Source organism: Panthera uncia, assembly GCF_023721935.1.
Source record: "Panthera uncia isolate 11264 chromosome B3 unlocalized genomic scaffold, Puncia_PCG_1.0 HiC_scaffold_1, whole genome shotgun sequence".
NCBI lineage: Eukaryota > Metazoa > Chordata > Mammalia > Carnivora > Felidae > Panthera > Panthera uncia.
Window position 1 is genome coordinate 84,505,882 of NW_026057582.1, and position 15,921 is coordinate 84,521,802.

Here is a 15,921-nt window from a genome sequence, read left to right on the forward strand (position 1 = left end):
GTATACAGACAGCCGCAAATCCCACATTCTATTTTTATGAGAGTCAAGTGATGAGAAACAAAATTCTAAAGCTCATTGGCTCCAATATTCCAAGCCATTGGTTCTCAACCTTTTCCAAGCCTCCCCATCATTCACACAAGTATCACATACCCATATGTGAAATTTCTCACTAGACTTAGTGATAGTATGTGTGTGGTGGGGAGTGAAGTTTGTCTCTTTTGGATATATGGTTCAGATACTTGGAGCTTATATAGTTGGAAGAAATACTTTCCTCCTTCCTCCTTCCTACCCAGTAGGATAACAGATCCTCCCTCACTCCTTGAGAATTTCTGTCCTAGCATCTGTATCTATAACCTAGTATAATGATCAGGGCTGACAATGTGTTCAAAGTTTGTAAGTAGGGGGGCCATCGGGCTTTCCTTTCTGTAACATCATAATGTTTTTTACCTTCTCTATAGCACCCCCTTTCCAGAAATTCCTTTAAATAAGGACCATTTGATATCAAATACTTTTACCTAAGAGTGAATATAAGTCTGTTATCTCTCCTAGTTACTTGCATTTTTCCCACATTTCTAAAATAATTGTTAAATAAAGGACCTTGTCTTTGGTTAAAAACAAAACCAAAAATGTATCTACAGTCATAGGGAAGGGATATTTTGAGGAGCCAGGGAAGATCCTCCTGATGGTCTTGGCATTATAGTCCCTGTACACAGTAAGAATAAATGATCAGGCAGAAGACATCCAGTCTTTCATCTAGTGAAGATTAAAATTGCTCAGTATCCTTTGTTTCCTAATGCAAAGAAGCATGAAGTACATTTTAGGAACTTTTAGATTAGAAAAAAAAAATCTAAAACTTCATAGGTATGCTTTACAGATCGAAAGAATATTTACTGTAAATGAGAACACAGAGAGCTTCAAGCGTATAGCTAAGGAAACACTAACAAGTGACCAGAGCTTTGCCTTGTGCATGTTTGTATCCCCACAGTACCTAAATGTAACATCTTACAGAAAGGGCACACCATGATTTACTGATTGATCAGGGCAAGTTCAGGTCTCTCAATCCCTAGTCTAGTCATCTTGCTACACTCATAAGTAACTGAGTTTCCTTAAATGATTGTCCCATTAAGAAGCAAAATTCTATATCCTGGTCCCTACAGGCCCTGCTTCCATTGGTTTGGATTTCTCCTTGCACGGATTTGAGCATCTTTACGGGATCCCACAACATGCAGAATCACACCAACTTAAAAATACTGGGTAAAGTAAAAACAAAAATTCTTACAGGATGCTCTGGTTTCTGGACTGTAAAAGGTTTTTTTTTTTTTTTAATGTTTATTTATTTTTGAAGGAGAGAGAGAGCATGAGCGGGGGAAGAGTAGAGAGAGAGGGAGACACAGAATCCGAAGCAGGCTCCAGGCTCTGAACTGTCAGCACAGAGCCCAACGCGGGGCTCGAACCCACAAACTGAGATCATGCCCTGAGCCAAAGTCAGATGCTTAATCAACTGAGCCACTCAGGCACCCCTGGACTATAAAAGTTTGAAGGGAAAATATGTGAGATGTCTGAGCCTGAGCCAATATGTGCCTGGTCTTGTCCTCCTTGAGCAGTGGTTTTCCATTTTTATCTTATTTTTGGCAAAAAATTGAGAACTATAAAACTGTAATTCTGAACCTAAAAATATATAGAGGAAGTAAGAATATGGAACTATTGTGGTTGAAGCAGGAGAGAGAGCTTCATCACACCAACTCCCTAGGTTTTGCTTTCACCTCTCTAGGCCTTTCTGCGGAACCTGGGGAGAATACAGGGTGAAAATCACTGACCTAGAGAAAGGTGTTTACCAACCTCTGAACCAGAGAATGAGACATTGTGGCATCTTGTGGCCCTTGGGTGGCTCAGTCAGTTGAGCGTCCAACTTCGGCTCACGTCACGATCTCATGGTTCATGAGTGCAAGCCCCTGCTGTCAGTGCAGAGCCTGCTTCAGCTCCTCTGTCCTCCCCCCTCTCCCTCGCCCTCCCCTGCTTGTGCTCTCTTCTCTCTCAAAAATAATAAAACATTAAAAAACAAGAAAAATTGTGGCATCTCATGTCACCTTTGATTCCCTTAGGGGGATCATTTCAGACTAACACTATTGATAAGTAAATGCCAAAGACGTCAGACTAAGGAAGCAAAACCAAAGAGAAACAGTCTGATCAAGGGTTCAGATGCCGTTTCCACAACAGTTGGGCATGGTAACAAGTGAATCAGAAACTATGCTGCTCGCACACCAAGCCAAGCTCTATGCTTCCCACCCCAATTCAGTTCCCCATCTTTCCCTACTCAGTACTGTAGAAGCATGTTAGGACACTATCTGTCATTTTGTTTTAGCAGCAGAGAAATACACAATTTGCCAATGATATTTACTGTGTGCTTGCTATTGTAGAGGATTCACAGGAAATAGTCCTCACAAGAGGTATTCAGAAAAGATATCTAAGGGGTACCTGGGTGGCTCATTCGGTTAAGTAGCCAACTCTTGGTTTCGGCTCAGGTCATGATCTCACAGTTCTTGTGTTTGTTGGGATTCTCTCTCTCCCTCTCTCTACCCCTCCCCTGCTCCTGCTCTGTCTCTCTCAAAATAAATAAATAAACAAGAAAGAAAGAAAGAAAGAAAGAAAGAAAGAAAGAAAGAAAGAAAGAAAGAAAAAAAAAGAGAGAAAGAGAAAGAAAGAAAAAGATATCTAAGATATGAGACCATGCATGCCAGTTGTCACAGAAGGGGATGCCAAAGGAATCAAAGGAGGAGAATCACATTAACCTTGGTTGGGTTAGGAAAGTAGTACGAGTAAAGCCTTGAAAGATGCATAGGTCTCAAGTGTTTGCAGGGGAGAATGGAGCTACACTATTCATTAATAATATATTTGTGATTGTAATTGATGATAGTCCCATCTTTGTGTGTTTCAGTGATGGCGATGCTTACCGTCTTTATAATCTGGATGTCTATGGATATAAAATACATGACAAAATGGGCATTTATGGTTCAGTGCCTTATCTCCTGGCCCACAAACCAGGCAGGACTCTAGGCATTTTTTGGCTGAATGCCTCAGAAACGCTAGTGGAGATCAATACAGAGCCTGCAGTAAAGGTGAGCTTATGGATCATGGCTGCATGTCATACTTACAAAACAAAACAAAACAAAAAAACTAGCGTAGTCATAGCCCTGGGCTTTGTAGTGGCAATTCTCTGCCACCAAAGTCTTTGCAATATAATCAAGTGAAAGTTAACAGTATGTACCAGTTAGTTACATATGGATGAGTGTTGTAAGCTAGAGGGAAAGTTTTCAGACCCTCATTCCATTCTTTTTCTAGTACACACTGACCCAGATGGGCCCCGTTGCAGCTAAACAAAAGGTCAGATCTCAAACTGATGTGCATTGGATGTCAGAGAGTGGAATCATTGATGTTTTTCTGCTGACAGGACCTACACCTTCTGATGTTTTCAAGCAGTACTCATACCTTACAGGTACAGCTTCTTGTTTCATTATATTTCTTCTATTGCATGTGTCCTAATTTTCAGTTAATACTTGTTGTACACTGTATAGAACTTATAAACAATTTGCCCAAGCTTTTCAAAAGGCAGGCATTTCTCTTCTCACCTTTATCCCATTCAGCTTGGTAAAATGTTGCACTGGGACTACAACTCTCCACTCTCTAATCCCTAATACTCTCCATCTACTTTCCTTGGAGCCTTTAAGCCCTGGGCTTTCTTTGCCTTTATCTCAGATGATCAGTGATCAGTGTCCCAACCTGAACTTTTTCTATGTTCTCTTCTCCATTGAAATATACCACTGGTTTTAGCACTAAAGCATTTTATCTTGAAAAGATGTAAAAGATCATCTTTGTTGATGTGGAAAAAGCATTTGAAAAAATTCAACACTATTTCATGATAAAAACTCTCAGAAGGCTAGGAATAGAAGGAAAGTTCCTCAACATGATAAAAGGCATTTATGAAAAATCCACAGCTAACACCCAATTCAGTGGTGAAAGACTGCAAGCTTTCCCCAAAGATCAGAATCAAGACAAAGCTGCCCACTTTGACCATTGCTATTGAACACTGTAGTGGAAGTTTCAGCCAGAGAAGTTAGACAAGAAAAAGAAATAAAAGGTATCCAAACTGGAAAGGAAGAAGTAAAATTATTTCTATTCACAGATGATGTGATCCAACATGTTAGAAAATCCCAAAGAATAGGGGCACCTGGGTGGCTCAGTCAGTTAAGTGTCTGACTTTAGCTCAGGTCACGATCTCATGGTTTTTGAGTTTCAGCCCCTCGTTGGGCTCTGTGCTGAGAGCTCACAGCCTGGAGCCTGCTTCAGATTCTGTGTGTTTGTGTCTCTCTCTGCACCCTGTCCCCTGCCCTGCCTCCACTAGTGCGCTTGCTCTCTCTCTCTCTCTCTCTCTCTTAAAAATAAAACATTAAAAAAAAGTTAAAAAAAAAAAAAAAAGAAAATCCCAAAGAATCCACAAAAACTACCAGAGCTAATAATTTCACCAAAGTTGCAGGGTACATGATAAACACACAAAATCAGTTGTGTTTTTAAATACCAGCAATGAACAATCTAAAACAGAAATTGAGAAAACAATTCCATTTACAATAACATCCAAAAGAATAAACTACCTAGGAATAAATTTAACCAAGGAAGTGAAAGACTTGTACACTGAAAACTACAAAGCATTCTTGAAAGAAATTAAACAGGCCTAAATAAATGGAAAGACATCCTATGTTCATGGATTGGAAGTCTTAATATTGTCAAGATGACAATACTACCAAAAGCAATGTACAGATTCACTGCAATCTCTACCAAAATTCCAGTAGTCATTTTTTGAAAAAGTGGGAAAGCTGATCTTCAAATTCATATGGAATTGCAAGGGGCCCCGAATAGCCAAACAATTCTGGGGGGCGGGGGGGTGTTGGGGGTGGCAGACTTACACTTCCCAGTTTCAGGCCTTACTGTAAAGTAATCCAAACAATATGGTACTGGTATAAGGATAGACACATAGACCAATGGAATAGAATTGGAAGTCCAGAAATAAACCCATACATCCCTGGCCAATTGATTTCAGCAAAGGTTCAAGACCACTTACTGGGGAAAGAATAGTCTCTTAAACACGTGGTACTAGGATAAGTGGATAGACACATGCAAAAGGATGAAGTTGGAACCCTACCTAACACCATACCACACACAAAAAACTCAAAATAGATAAACAACATAAATATAAGAGCTAAAGCCATAAAACTCTTAGAAGAAAACAGGGGCCAACCATCATGACCTTGGATTTGGCAACAGATTCTTAGAAAAGACACTAAAATCATGAGCAACAGAAAGAAATAATAAGTTTGACTTCATTAAAATTAAAAACCTTTGTGCATCAAAGAACATTATCAAGGAAGTAAAAGGCAATATACAGGATGGGGGACAATATTTGCAAAGCATACATTTGTTAAGAGTCTAGTATCTAGGATATATAAAGAACCCTTACAACTGTACAACAAAAAGATAACTCAGTTCTAAAATGGGCACAGTACTTGAACAGTCTCTAAAGATATACAAATGGGTTAACAAGCACATGATAAGTTTCTCAACATCATTAGTCATTAGGAAAGTGAAAATTAAAACCACAATGAGATCCTACTCCATACCCACTATGATGGCTAATTTTTTTTTAAATAGAAAATAGTAAGTATTGGTGAGGATGTGAAGAAACTGGAACCTCATACACTGCTGTTGGGAACATAAAATGGTTCAGCTGCTGTGGAAACATTCTGGCATTTCAAAGAGCTAAACATAGCATTTAATATGTCAACTTGTCTAGGTCACAGTACCCAGATATCTGGTTAAACACTAGTCTAGATGTCACTATGAAGCTATTTTTTAGATGAGATTATCCTGTCAGTACTATTAGTTACATTGATAGACTTTGATTAAAGCAGATTACTCTCAGTAACATGGGTAACCTTCATCCAATCAGTTGAAAACCTTAAGAGAAAAGGACTGAGGCTCTCTAAAGAGAAGAATCTGTCTCCAGACTGCCTTCATATGTAAGCTGCACCTTCCCTGGGTCTTTGGTCTACCAGCTTGCCCCGTGGAATTCAGAGTTACCAGCCCCCACAATCACATGAACCAGTTCTTAAAATCATTCACTCTGTAAGTGTAGAAATATATATATATATACATACATACATATACATACATACACACATCCTGTTCTATTCCTCTGCAGAACACTGTCTAATATCCTTCATATATATACATATACATATATATATATATATATATATATATATATATATTCATTCCTGTATATCCTTTATATATCCCAGCAATTCCACTCTAGATAAGTGAAAGTAAGGACTTGGAGGGACACTTGTATGGCAATGATCATTGCAGCACTATTCACAATAGCCAAAAGAGGGAAACAAGTACCCATCAAAGATGAATGGATAAACAAAATGTGTTAAATACATAAAATGGAATATCATTCACTAATGTAACAAGGGATGACATTCAGATACATGCTGCAGCATGAATGAACCTTCAAAACATTATTCAAATGAAATATGCCAGACATAAAGGGACAAATATTGTATGATTCTACTTACATGAAGTACCTGCAATAGGCAAATTCATAAAGACAAAAAGTAGATTAGCAGTTATCAGAGGCTGGAGGGTGGGATGGGTATTGGAAAGCTATGGCTTAATGGTTCAAATTTCTGTCTGGGGTGATATAAAATTTTGGAAAGAGGTAGTGGTAATGTTTATACTACATTGTGAATATAATTAATGCCACTGAATTGTACACTTTAAAATGGTTAAAAGGACAAATTTTATGTTCTCTTTTGCCATTTTTTGTAAAATGGTAATATAATATTACCCCCCCCCAATTGAATTGTATGCTTTCATTTGGTCAGTTGTATGGTATGTGAGTTACATCTCAATAAAGCTGTTAAAAATAAAAGAAATGTAGCATCGCTTCTGATGCATTCTCTTGCTAAAAGTTCCTGGGTCCAGCCCATGTTCAAGGGAAGAGGAATTTGATTCCAACTTTGGTGGGAAAAACAACCAAAAATTTATGGATATGGGAAGACACACATATAGGAATAAGCACTGTCAAGGCCCACTGATAGGCCTTTTCAGCATTGTTATTGGGGAGAATAAGCCTGGTTTATAGGAAGATGCTTCAAAAACAGTGGGTCTGCCACCATGTTCAAAGAAATCCAAGTTTTAAGTTTAGAGACTACCTGTTGACTCCTGATGAGGACTTAACAACATCCCCCCTTCTTCTCTCCCAATATTGTTATATCATAATGTTTAGTTAAATCAATATTTAGTGTTTATACTTTTCAAATGCTCAAAGGTGTCAGATAATTTACCCAACCCACTTTTCTCTCTCTAACCTTCCCTCCCAGCTCTCTCTGTCCTGCCCCCATCTAGGTTGTTGCTCTCCAGGCTCCCTGCACAGCTGTCATCCTAGGACTTTTGCTTACTATTTTCTGGTGTTTGATCCCCCTTCTCTTGGGTTCCATGTTTTTCTTTCTTGTGGTTTATTACCTTATTGTTTTTGGTTTTTGTTTATAGCATCTTCTGGTAGTTTCCTAAGAAAGTGCCTGTGAGGTACATTTTTTGCATCTATGCAGGTATGAAAACATCTTTTCTACCTTCACTCTTGATAATTTGGCTAGATTGAAAATTATTTCTTGGTGGGGGGCTTAGTGGTTTAAGCATCTGACTTTTGATTTCGGCTCAGGTCATGATCTCACAGTTTGTGAGATCAAGACCCCGCACTAACAGCATGGAGTCTGCTTGGGATCCTCTCTCTCCTCTCTTCCCTACCCCCCACATGCACACACTTTCTTTCTCTCAAAATAAAGATTCTTTTAAAAAAGAAAATAATTCTCCCTATGACCCAGAAATTGCACTACTAGGAATTTATCCAAAGGATACAAAAATGCTGATTCAAAGGGGCACATACACCCCAATGTTTGTAGCAGTGCTATCAGCAAAAGCGAAAATATGGAAAGAGCCCAAATGTCCATCAACTGATGAATGGATCAAGAAGATGTGGTATATATTTATAATTGAATACTATTCAGAGATGAAAAAGAATGAAAGCTTGCCATTTGCAACAACATGGATGGAACTGGAAGGTATTATGCTAAGTGAAATAAGTGAGAGAAAGACAGATATAATATGATTTCACTTACATGTGGAATTTGAAAAACTCTACAAAAGAACATAGGGGAAGGGAAGGAAAAATAAGGTAAAAACAGGGAGGGAGGCAAACCATAAAAGACTCTCAAATATAGAGAATAAATTGGGGGTTGCTGGAGGGGGCTAGGTTAAATGGGTGAGAGATATTAAGGAGGGCACTTTGCAGGATAAGCACAGGGTGTTATATGTAAGAGATGAATCACTGGGTTCTACTCCTGAAGCCAAGACTATACTATATGTTAACTTGAAAAAAAATTAATAAAAAAATTATTTCTCTATTTCCTTCCATCTTCTTGCTCCAAAATCACTCTGAATTCTGTTTCCTTGTGTATGATCTATCTTTTCCTTCTGAAATATATTCCGAAATTTCTAATACTTTGAAATTCTGGAAATTGACAATAAAATGCCTTGATATAGATCTTTTTACAAATTTTGTTCATGTCGGGGCGCCTGGGTGGCTCAGTCGGTTAAGCGTCCGACTTCGGCTCAGGTCACGATCTCGCCGTCCGTGAGTTCGAGCCCCGCGTCAGGCTCTGGGCTGATGGCTCAGAGCCTGGAGCCTGCTTTGGATTCTGTGTCTCCCTCTCTCTCTGCCCCTCCCCCGTTCATGCTCTGTCTCTCTCTGTCTCAAAAATAAATAAACTTAAAAAAAAATTAAAAAAAAAAATTTTGTTCATGTCAGTGCAGGGCTCGAACTCACTAACTGTGAGATCATGACCTGAGCTGAAATCAAGACTCAGATGCTTTAACCGACTGAACCACCCTGGCACCACAATATAAATCTTTTTTTTTTTTTTTTTTTCCAAATAATCATTGTGCTGGGTATTAAATGTGAGCTCTTTCAGTCTTTAGAATGGTGTCCTTCACTTTTGGTAAACAGTCTTGGATTATTCCTTTGATAATTTCTTCCCCTCCCTTTTCTCTTTCTACTGTACAGATCTTATAATCTCCCTTATTTTCTAAGTTTTCTCAATTTTATCTTCTAGGCCTTCCATTTATGCTGTATTTCTAATTTCTTCATACTAGTTCTTTTTCTCTGATTGTTCTTTATTTCCAGTGTCTTAAACTAGTCTTATTTCAGTATATTTTTTCATCTCTCTGACATACTAATGATAGATAATGTTTTGATGTTTACTTTGGTTCCTTGTATTGTCTCTGTTTTCTCAGAAATCCTTTTATTCTATTTCTTTTTTTTTTAATTTTTTTTTAATGTTTATTTATTTTTGAGAGATAGAGCTTGAGAGGGGAAGGGCCAGAGAGAGAGGGAGACACAGAATCTGAAGCAGGCTCCAGGCTCTGAGCTGTCAGCACAGAGCCCGATGCGGGGCTCGAACTCACGAACCACGAGATCATGACCTGAGCCAAAGTCGGGACACTTAACCAACTAAGCCACCCAGGCACCCCTCATTCTATTTCTTTATGTGGATCCTTCTAATCTTGGAGGCTTTCAATAAGGTTCTGCCTCAAAGCGCTCTAGTATTGGGGGTGGAAGGTGGAGGGGGGGGAATCTTCCCTCTAGGAGTTTTCTGAGAAGAGAGATGAGCTCTTCTCATCATATTCCCCTTTCAAACACTCTGGTGAGAGCCTCCCTCACTTTGCTCAACAGTTACCACCTCTCCTCTGTCCCACACTTCCCCAAGTTTTGTTGAAATTACTCCTCTCCCATTCTTTTTGTTCTTGTGGCTTTATTCTTTTTTTTTTTTTTTCTTTCCTTTACTCTGATTTTAGTGGGACTTTAGGAGGGAAAAGAGAAATGCAGGTGGTTGACCAGAAGTCTGCCATGTTATCAGTAAATGTTTTGATAGCAATTGATAGTTTTCCTGCCTTTAATCCCCTTCCCTTTTAGTCAGTCTCAACACTGCTCCCTAATTTTTCTAAAACATAGGTATGCTAAGATCACATCTTGCCAAACTTTTGATGACTTCCCATAAGATTTAGTATTCCTAGCCTGAACTACAGGGACCCTTACAAACTGACCCTCTCCAGTTTCGTCTTCTACTGGTCTCTCTCACAATGTAACCACCCTGGATTATTTATTTTTCCCTAAGCTTATCATGCACTTCTCTGCCTCTTTGTCTTTTCCATTCCCTGTGCCTCAATGCTCTATGCATTCTCTCTGGTAGATTCCTCCTACTTACTCTTCAAGGTCCAAAACCAAGTGTTACTACCTCTTTGAAGCCTTTTTTTTTTTTTTTAACATTTATTTATTTTTGAGAGAGAGACAGAGAGCAAACAGGGGAGGGGCAGAGAGCGAGGGAGACACAAAATCTGAAGCAGGCTCCAGGCTCCGTGCTGTCAACACAGAGCCTGACATGGGGCTCGAACTCACAAACCATGAGATCATGACCTGAGCCAAAGTCGGACATTCAACTCACTGAGCCACCCAGGCACCCCTAGCCTTTCAAGTCTCCACATTTTACTGCAGGCAGTATTAACTCCTCTGTATTCCCATAATACTAGGCTGATACCTTTAACATAGCAGTTACACCTCTAAGCAGAACAGTTAATTTACGTACCTGCCTCATCAGCCAAATTATCACTTTCTTGAGGGTGAAGACAGTGTTCTCTTCTCCTTGATATTCTAAGTACCAAGCTCAGTGCTTAGACCCTGTAGACATTTAGGACATGTTTATCAAATGTGTAATTATCATTGTGATGGTAGCTGGCTCAGTTGTCATCTTCCACTTTCAGGCACACAAGCCATGCCCCCTCTCTTCTCTCTGGGGTACCATCAGTGCCGCTGGAACTATGAGGATGAGCAGGATGTAAAAGCAGTGGATGCAGGATTTGATGAGCATGACATTCCTTATGATGTCATGTGGCTGGACATAGAGCATACCGAGGGCAAAAGGTACTTCACCTGGGACAAGAAAAGATTCCCAAATCCCAAAAGGATGCAAGAGCTGCTCAGAAACAAAAAACGTAAGGTAAAATAAGCTGACGCTTTGAAACCTTTTCATTACAAAGCATTTTTTTTTTATTATTTAAAACTTGCATTGGCACATTAGTGGAGGAGAGCCATCTGATAAAAAATGGCCATGGAAATAGTACCTTCAAATGTAATTGTAACTGTGATAACAGGAAAGCAATGATGGAAAGATGGTCACACCATCCGTCCCTGCCTTAGGTGTCGAGGTCCCTGCAGGACAAAGGGACCTAGAATTCAGTCTCATTTGTTGTGGCCATCCTGTAGTTATGATAGATACCCCAAAAGCATGATTTGGTTCTGATGTCAACATCAATCTCGAGATTGAGGACATCACATGGACACCAAGAGGGTCTGAAAAGGTTGATTAGTCACATAGGCATTCTTGGGGGAGTAGGGCTGGCTCCCAGGCTGCTCTCAGGATGTCTTGAGAGAGCTGGGAATGGAGACATCTCAGCTTTTGTGGTGCTTGGAGGTTTGGACTGGGGTGAGGATTCCTATGCATGCTCAGGGCTTGTGTGGTTTGAACTTCCTGCTGGCACCCAAGGAGGGAGCATTAGGGCTTTCTTTGTCAGATGTGGGCAGAAGGGTAAGGGGGAGTGGTGGGGCTAGAAAGCTCTTAACAGTCCATCAAAAATGGAGTCATATTCTTCATCATACCATTTTTTCTGCATGCTTCCCTGATGGACTCCACCTATCAATCTGGCCAAAGGAAGAACTAAAATAGAAAATGGAGAGGGGAAAAAAGACACTGGAAAGTATGTAATACAGGTGTGGTGGTGGTAACAGCAATAATGAATAGAAGGAGGGAGAGGAAAAAATTGAGAGAGGAAAAGGGGGAGAACCCTAGATGTTTCATATAAATGGATCCCTGCAGTCCCTCTCCTTGAGATTAAAGTTGTCTTTTCAATCCATTCCTTTGAGCCCCAGACCTTTCACAGGTGACCAGAGCCAATTATATTAACTCCTAATTTCCAAGTTAATAAATAGCTACCATTTGGCAAGCACTTACTATTGGCCACAGAATTTGATAGAACACAGTATTCTATCCAGTCATCACGGAATTATGAGGTAGATCTCGTTAGCCCATTTTCCAGGTGAAGAAACTGAGGCTTAATTTTGTATTTTGCACAAAGGCACATAATAAATAAGTAGGAGGCCAAGAATCTGAACTCTGATTTGCCTGACTCCAGAACCCATGTTATTCTAAGCAACTATTTATTGAAGCCATCAGATGTTCAAAATACCGTGCTACAGATGAAGGGAATGCAAAGATGAGCTCCTTGGGGTCTTGCAGTGAGTTGGGGGAAAGACAAGTATACAACAACCACAATGTAGGGCAATAATGTAACAGCCAAAGAAAGATCAAGGTCAGGAGGGGACTAAGAGAGAAGATTGCATCCAGCTAGATTCAAGCTGCGCTTTGTGCATTTTAGATGCGCCCTGAAGGATGACTCTCTAGCTGAGAAAAGGGGAGGAAGCAGTGCAGCCAGAGGCTGAAGCACCCAGTGGTGTTTGGAAAACAGTACGCAGGTTGGTTTGGCAAGAAAACCATGTGCAAGAAAAGGCATGTGCAAGGTTTAAGTAGTAGGGAATCTGACCTTATTGTAGGCTGCTTTGTATACATTTGGAGACATTAAAAGTTTTTGAATAAGAGGTTAGTATGAAGAATATGTGAAGAACACCTACCACTCAACAACCAAAAAACAAACAACCCAATTAAAAATTGGAAAAAGGACTTAATAGACATTTCTTCAAAGATATACAAATAGTCAACAAGCACATGAAAAGATGCTTAACATCACCAGTCATTAGGAAAATGCAAACAGAACCACAATGAGATACTGCCTCATGTCGTTAGGATGGCTACTATGAACAAACAGAAAGTAGCAAGTAAGGAGGTACAGAAACAGAAACACTGATAGTGGAAAATAAATGTAAAGTGTTGCAACCACTACAGAAAACAGTTTGGTAATTCCTCAAAAAGTTAAAAATAAAATTACCATATGATCCAGGAAACCCACTTATGGGTATATACTCAAAGGAATTGAAAGCAGGTACTTGAGCAGATATTTATATGCCCATATTCTTATCAGCACTATTCACAATAACTGACAGTGGAAGCAATCCAAGTGTCCATCAGCAGATGACTGGGTAAACAAAATGTGGTAAATACATACAATGGAATATTTTTCAGCCTTAAAAAAGAAGAGATCCCGTCACAAGCTACAACATGGATGAACCTTGCAGACACAATGCCAAGTGATATAAGGCAGTCACAAAAAAGATGAATACTGTATGATTTCATCAATCTGTAATACCTACAGCAGTCAAAATCATAGAGACGGAAAGAATAATGGCAGTTGCCCAAGACTGGACAGAGGAGGGAATTAGTTGTTTTTAATGGCTATGGAGTTTCAGTTTTACAAGACGGAAAGAGTTCTGGACATTGCACAACTCTGTGTATGTACTTGTACCCTTAAAATTGGTTAAGATGGTAAATTTTATGTTATGTGTATTTTACTACAATTAAAAGTGTTTTAAAGTTTTTGAGCAATGGAAAATTAAACTTCAGTTTGCAGAATAGATTTGAATAGATTTGAGGAAGGGTGTTGACAAGGTTGTCCTAGACAAATAAAGGGTTTTGATGCCCTGGAGTAGGAGGTGATGGTATTAGAAAGGTAGAAAGATCCTAGAGACACGGAGTTGTGATGACAGCTCTTCTCAAACCTCCTTCCTAACTATACCTGTACCATTGGGTTTGGGCTTTTTTGTTTTTAACACGCTATTCTCTTGTTTTCTTTAATGTTTGCTTTTGTCAGTGTTAACTTCTAGATGTCTAGGGAGCAGGGACGACTTAATCCTCTATGTATAGCACCCAGCACCTCAGACAGGAGCTTAGTAACTGCTATTTTGAGAACACATATTGGTTGGGAAGCGATAATTATGGAAGAGCACTGGCCGAGTTTTGATACTAATTACATTTCCATAAGCATGAAAAGTTATTGGGTTTTACCAGTATCTTAAATATTTCAATACTAGTAGTTATTTCTGAGTAAAATTTGAACCCCAAAACTATGATGAAAAGTATAAAAACCAACATATAACTCCTGTGAAACTGAAGAGCTCATCAAACCTCTATGTCCTGACAGCTTGTGGTCATCAGTGACCCCCACATCAAGATTGATCCTGACTACTCAGTGTATGCTGAGGCCAAAGAACAGGGCTTCTTTGTGAGGAATCACGAAGGAGGAGACTTTGCAGGGGTATGCTGGCCTGGTAAGATAGCACTTTATATACTTATTATTTCCACTTGTTTAGTCCCAATTAATAAAGATTGCGTGGCCATCACCCTCATTTCTTATGGATGTCTTTTGCCACAGCGTAAGCACCTTTAAGAAAGTTTTCTTTTGTATCAAAAGATCCTTTTGTATCTTCCATAACATCTGGTACAGTGTCCTCTGTATACATTTCTCAGTCAATGAATGAATGGAAAAAAACAAACAAACAAACAAAACAAAACAGGGAAGCCTTAATAGTACTCTAAGCAAATGAAAGTAAAAAGCCAAGGGATGAGAAAAGGAGAGGAGAAAAAAAAGAACAAGTGGCCTATAGTCTCTCCCTGTCAATCTTTTTTGCCTTGTTAGCCCATAGTTTTGACTTCTCAGACTTCCGTGAGTGACCTCAGCTGCCTCCAGCAACTCTGGATGCTTTATTTCAGAAGGTATTAATTTAAAGCCTTGGTAGAACCTTGAGGACAAAAAGGAATCACCACTCTATCCTCTCCTGGCACTCCATCACAAATCCAAGTACTGCAGAGAAACCCCATGCATCCTTCCCCCCGCCTCCCCCTGCCCACCCTTATACCATTCATGAACACTTCTTTGTTCTCTTTAAGAACAGAAGGGTCACTCCAGATTATTTGCCATGATTACTTGGGCTATCCTGGGCCATCCAGGCTCCGTCTGGATGCTTGTTCATTGGCATTCCCCTGGGCCTCTCCGGTTGGAAAGTCTAGTCCAGATTATCATTGGAGTCCAGCAATGCCTTCATGCACTTCTTGACAGACTGCACCTCTGTATCAACTACCTTACATTTAGGGTGCCCAGTGATTACCCAACTTTGACATCTTCTCTACAACATATCTAACCATGAGGACCACTGTTTCTCACAGTCTGTCTACTCTTCTGCCTCTACAGGTCTCTCCTCTTACCTGGATTTCACCAATCCCAAGGTCAGAGAGTGGTATTCAAGTCTTTTCACTTTCTCTGCCTATCAGGTTTGTTTTTATTCTTTTGCTCTTTCCTAGTGACTTGGGAGGATGAAAGAAGGAAAAACATGATTGAATAGATAGAGTGCTTCATTGAGTAGCTCTTGACAAGTAATCCTGGGATGAAAATGCAAGGAAGGCAACCACATTATAGGCTTTGATGGTGCGAGGAGAGGTGCCACATATATTACCAAGTGCACAAAAGCTGTGATTTCTACTTCCATTATAATAGACTCTGTGACGTATCAAAGTACTTAATAATATTATATGTTAAAATTACTATATAAATTTTACATAAAACAATATTCTATAGCTTATTTAAAGATGATGATAATGATATATGTGAGAATATCTTGCAAATTATAGGGGCGCCTGGGTGGCTTGGTCAGTTAAGCGTCCAACTTCTGCTCAGGTCATGATCTCGTGGTTCGTGAGTTTGAGCCCCACATCAGGCTCACTGCTGTCACGCAGAGCCCACTTTGGATCC

At 39.6% G+C, this 15,921-nt stretch overlaps 1 protein-coding gene across 6 annotated transcripts in view; it reads left to right on the forward strand.

Annotated features, from left to right (window-relative positions):
* Positions 1-15,921, forward strand: part of GANC (glucosidase alpha, neutral C) — a 74,738-nt gene that overhangs the window by 33,002 nt on the left and 25,815 nt on the right. For all 6 annotated transcript variants that reach the window (XM_049613415.1, XM_049613416.1, XM_049613417.1 and 3 more), the window contains 6 exons: positions 1,158-1,254; positions 2,936-3,116; positions 3,340-3,493; positions 10,930-11,165; positions 14,317-14,443; positions 15,364-15,443. In XM_049613415.1, the coding sequence (XP_049469372.1) occupies positions 1,158-1,254; positions 2,936-3,116; positions 3,340-3,493; positions 10,930-11,165; positions 14,317-14,443; positions 15,364-15,443 (875 nt within the window). The remainder of the gene's footprint in view (positions 1-1,157; positions 1,255-2,935; positions 3,117-3,339; positions 3,494-10,929; positions 11,166-14,316; positions 14,444-15,363; positions 15,444-15,921) is intronic.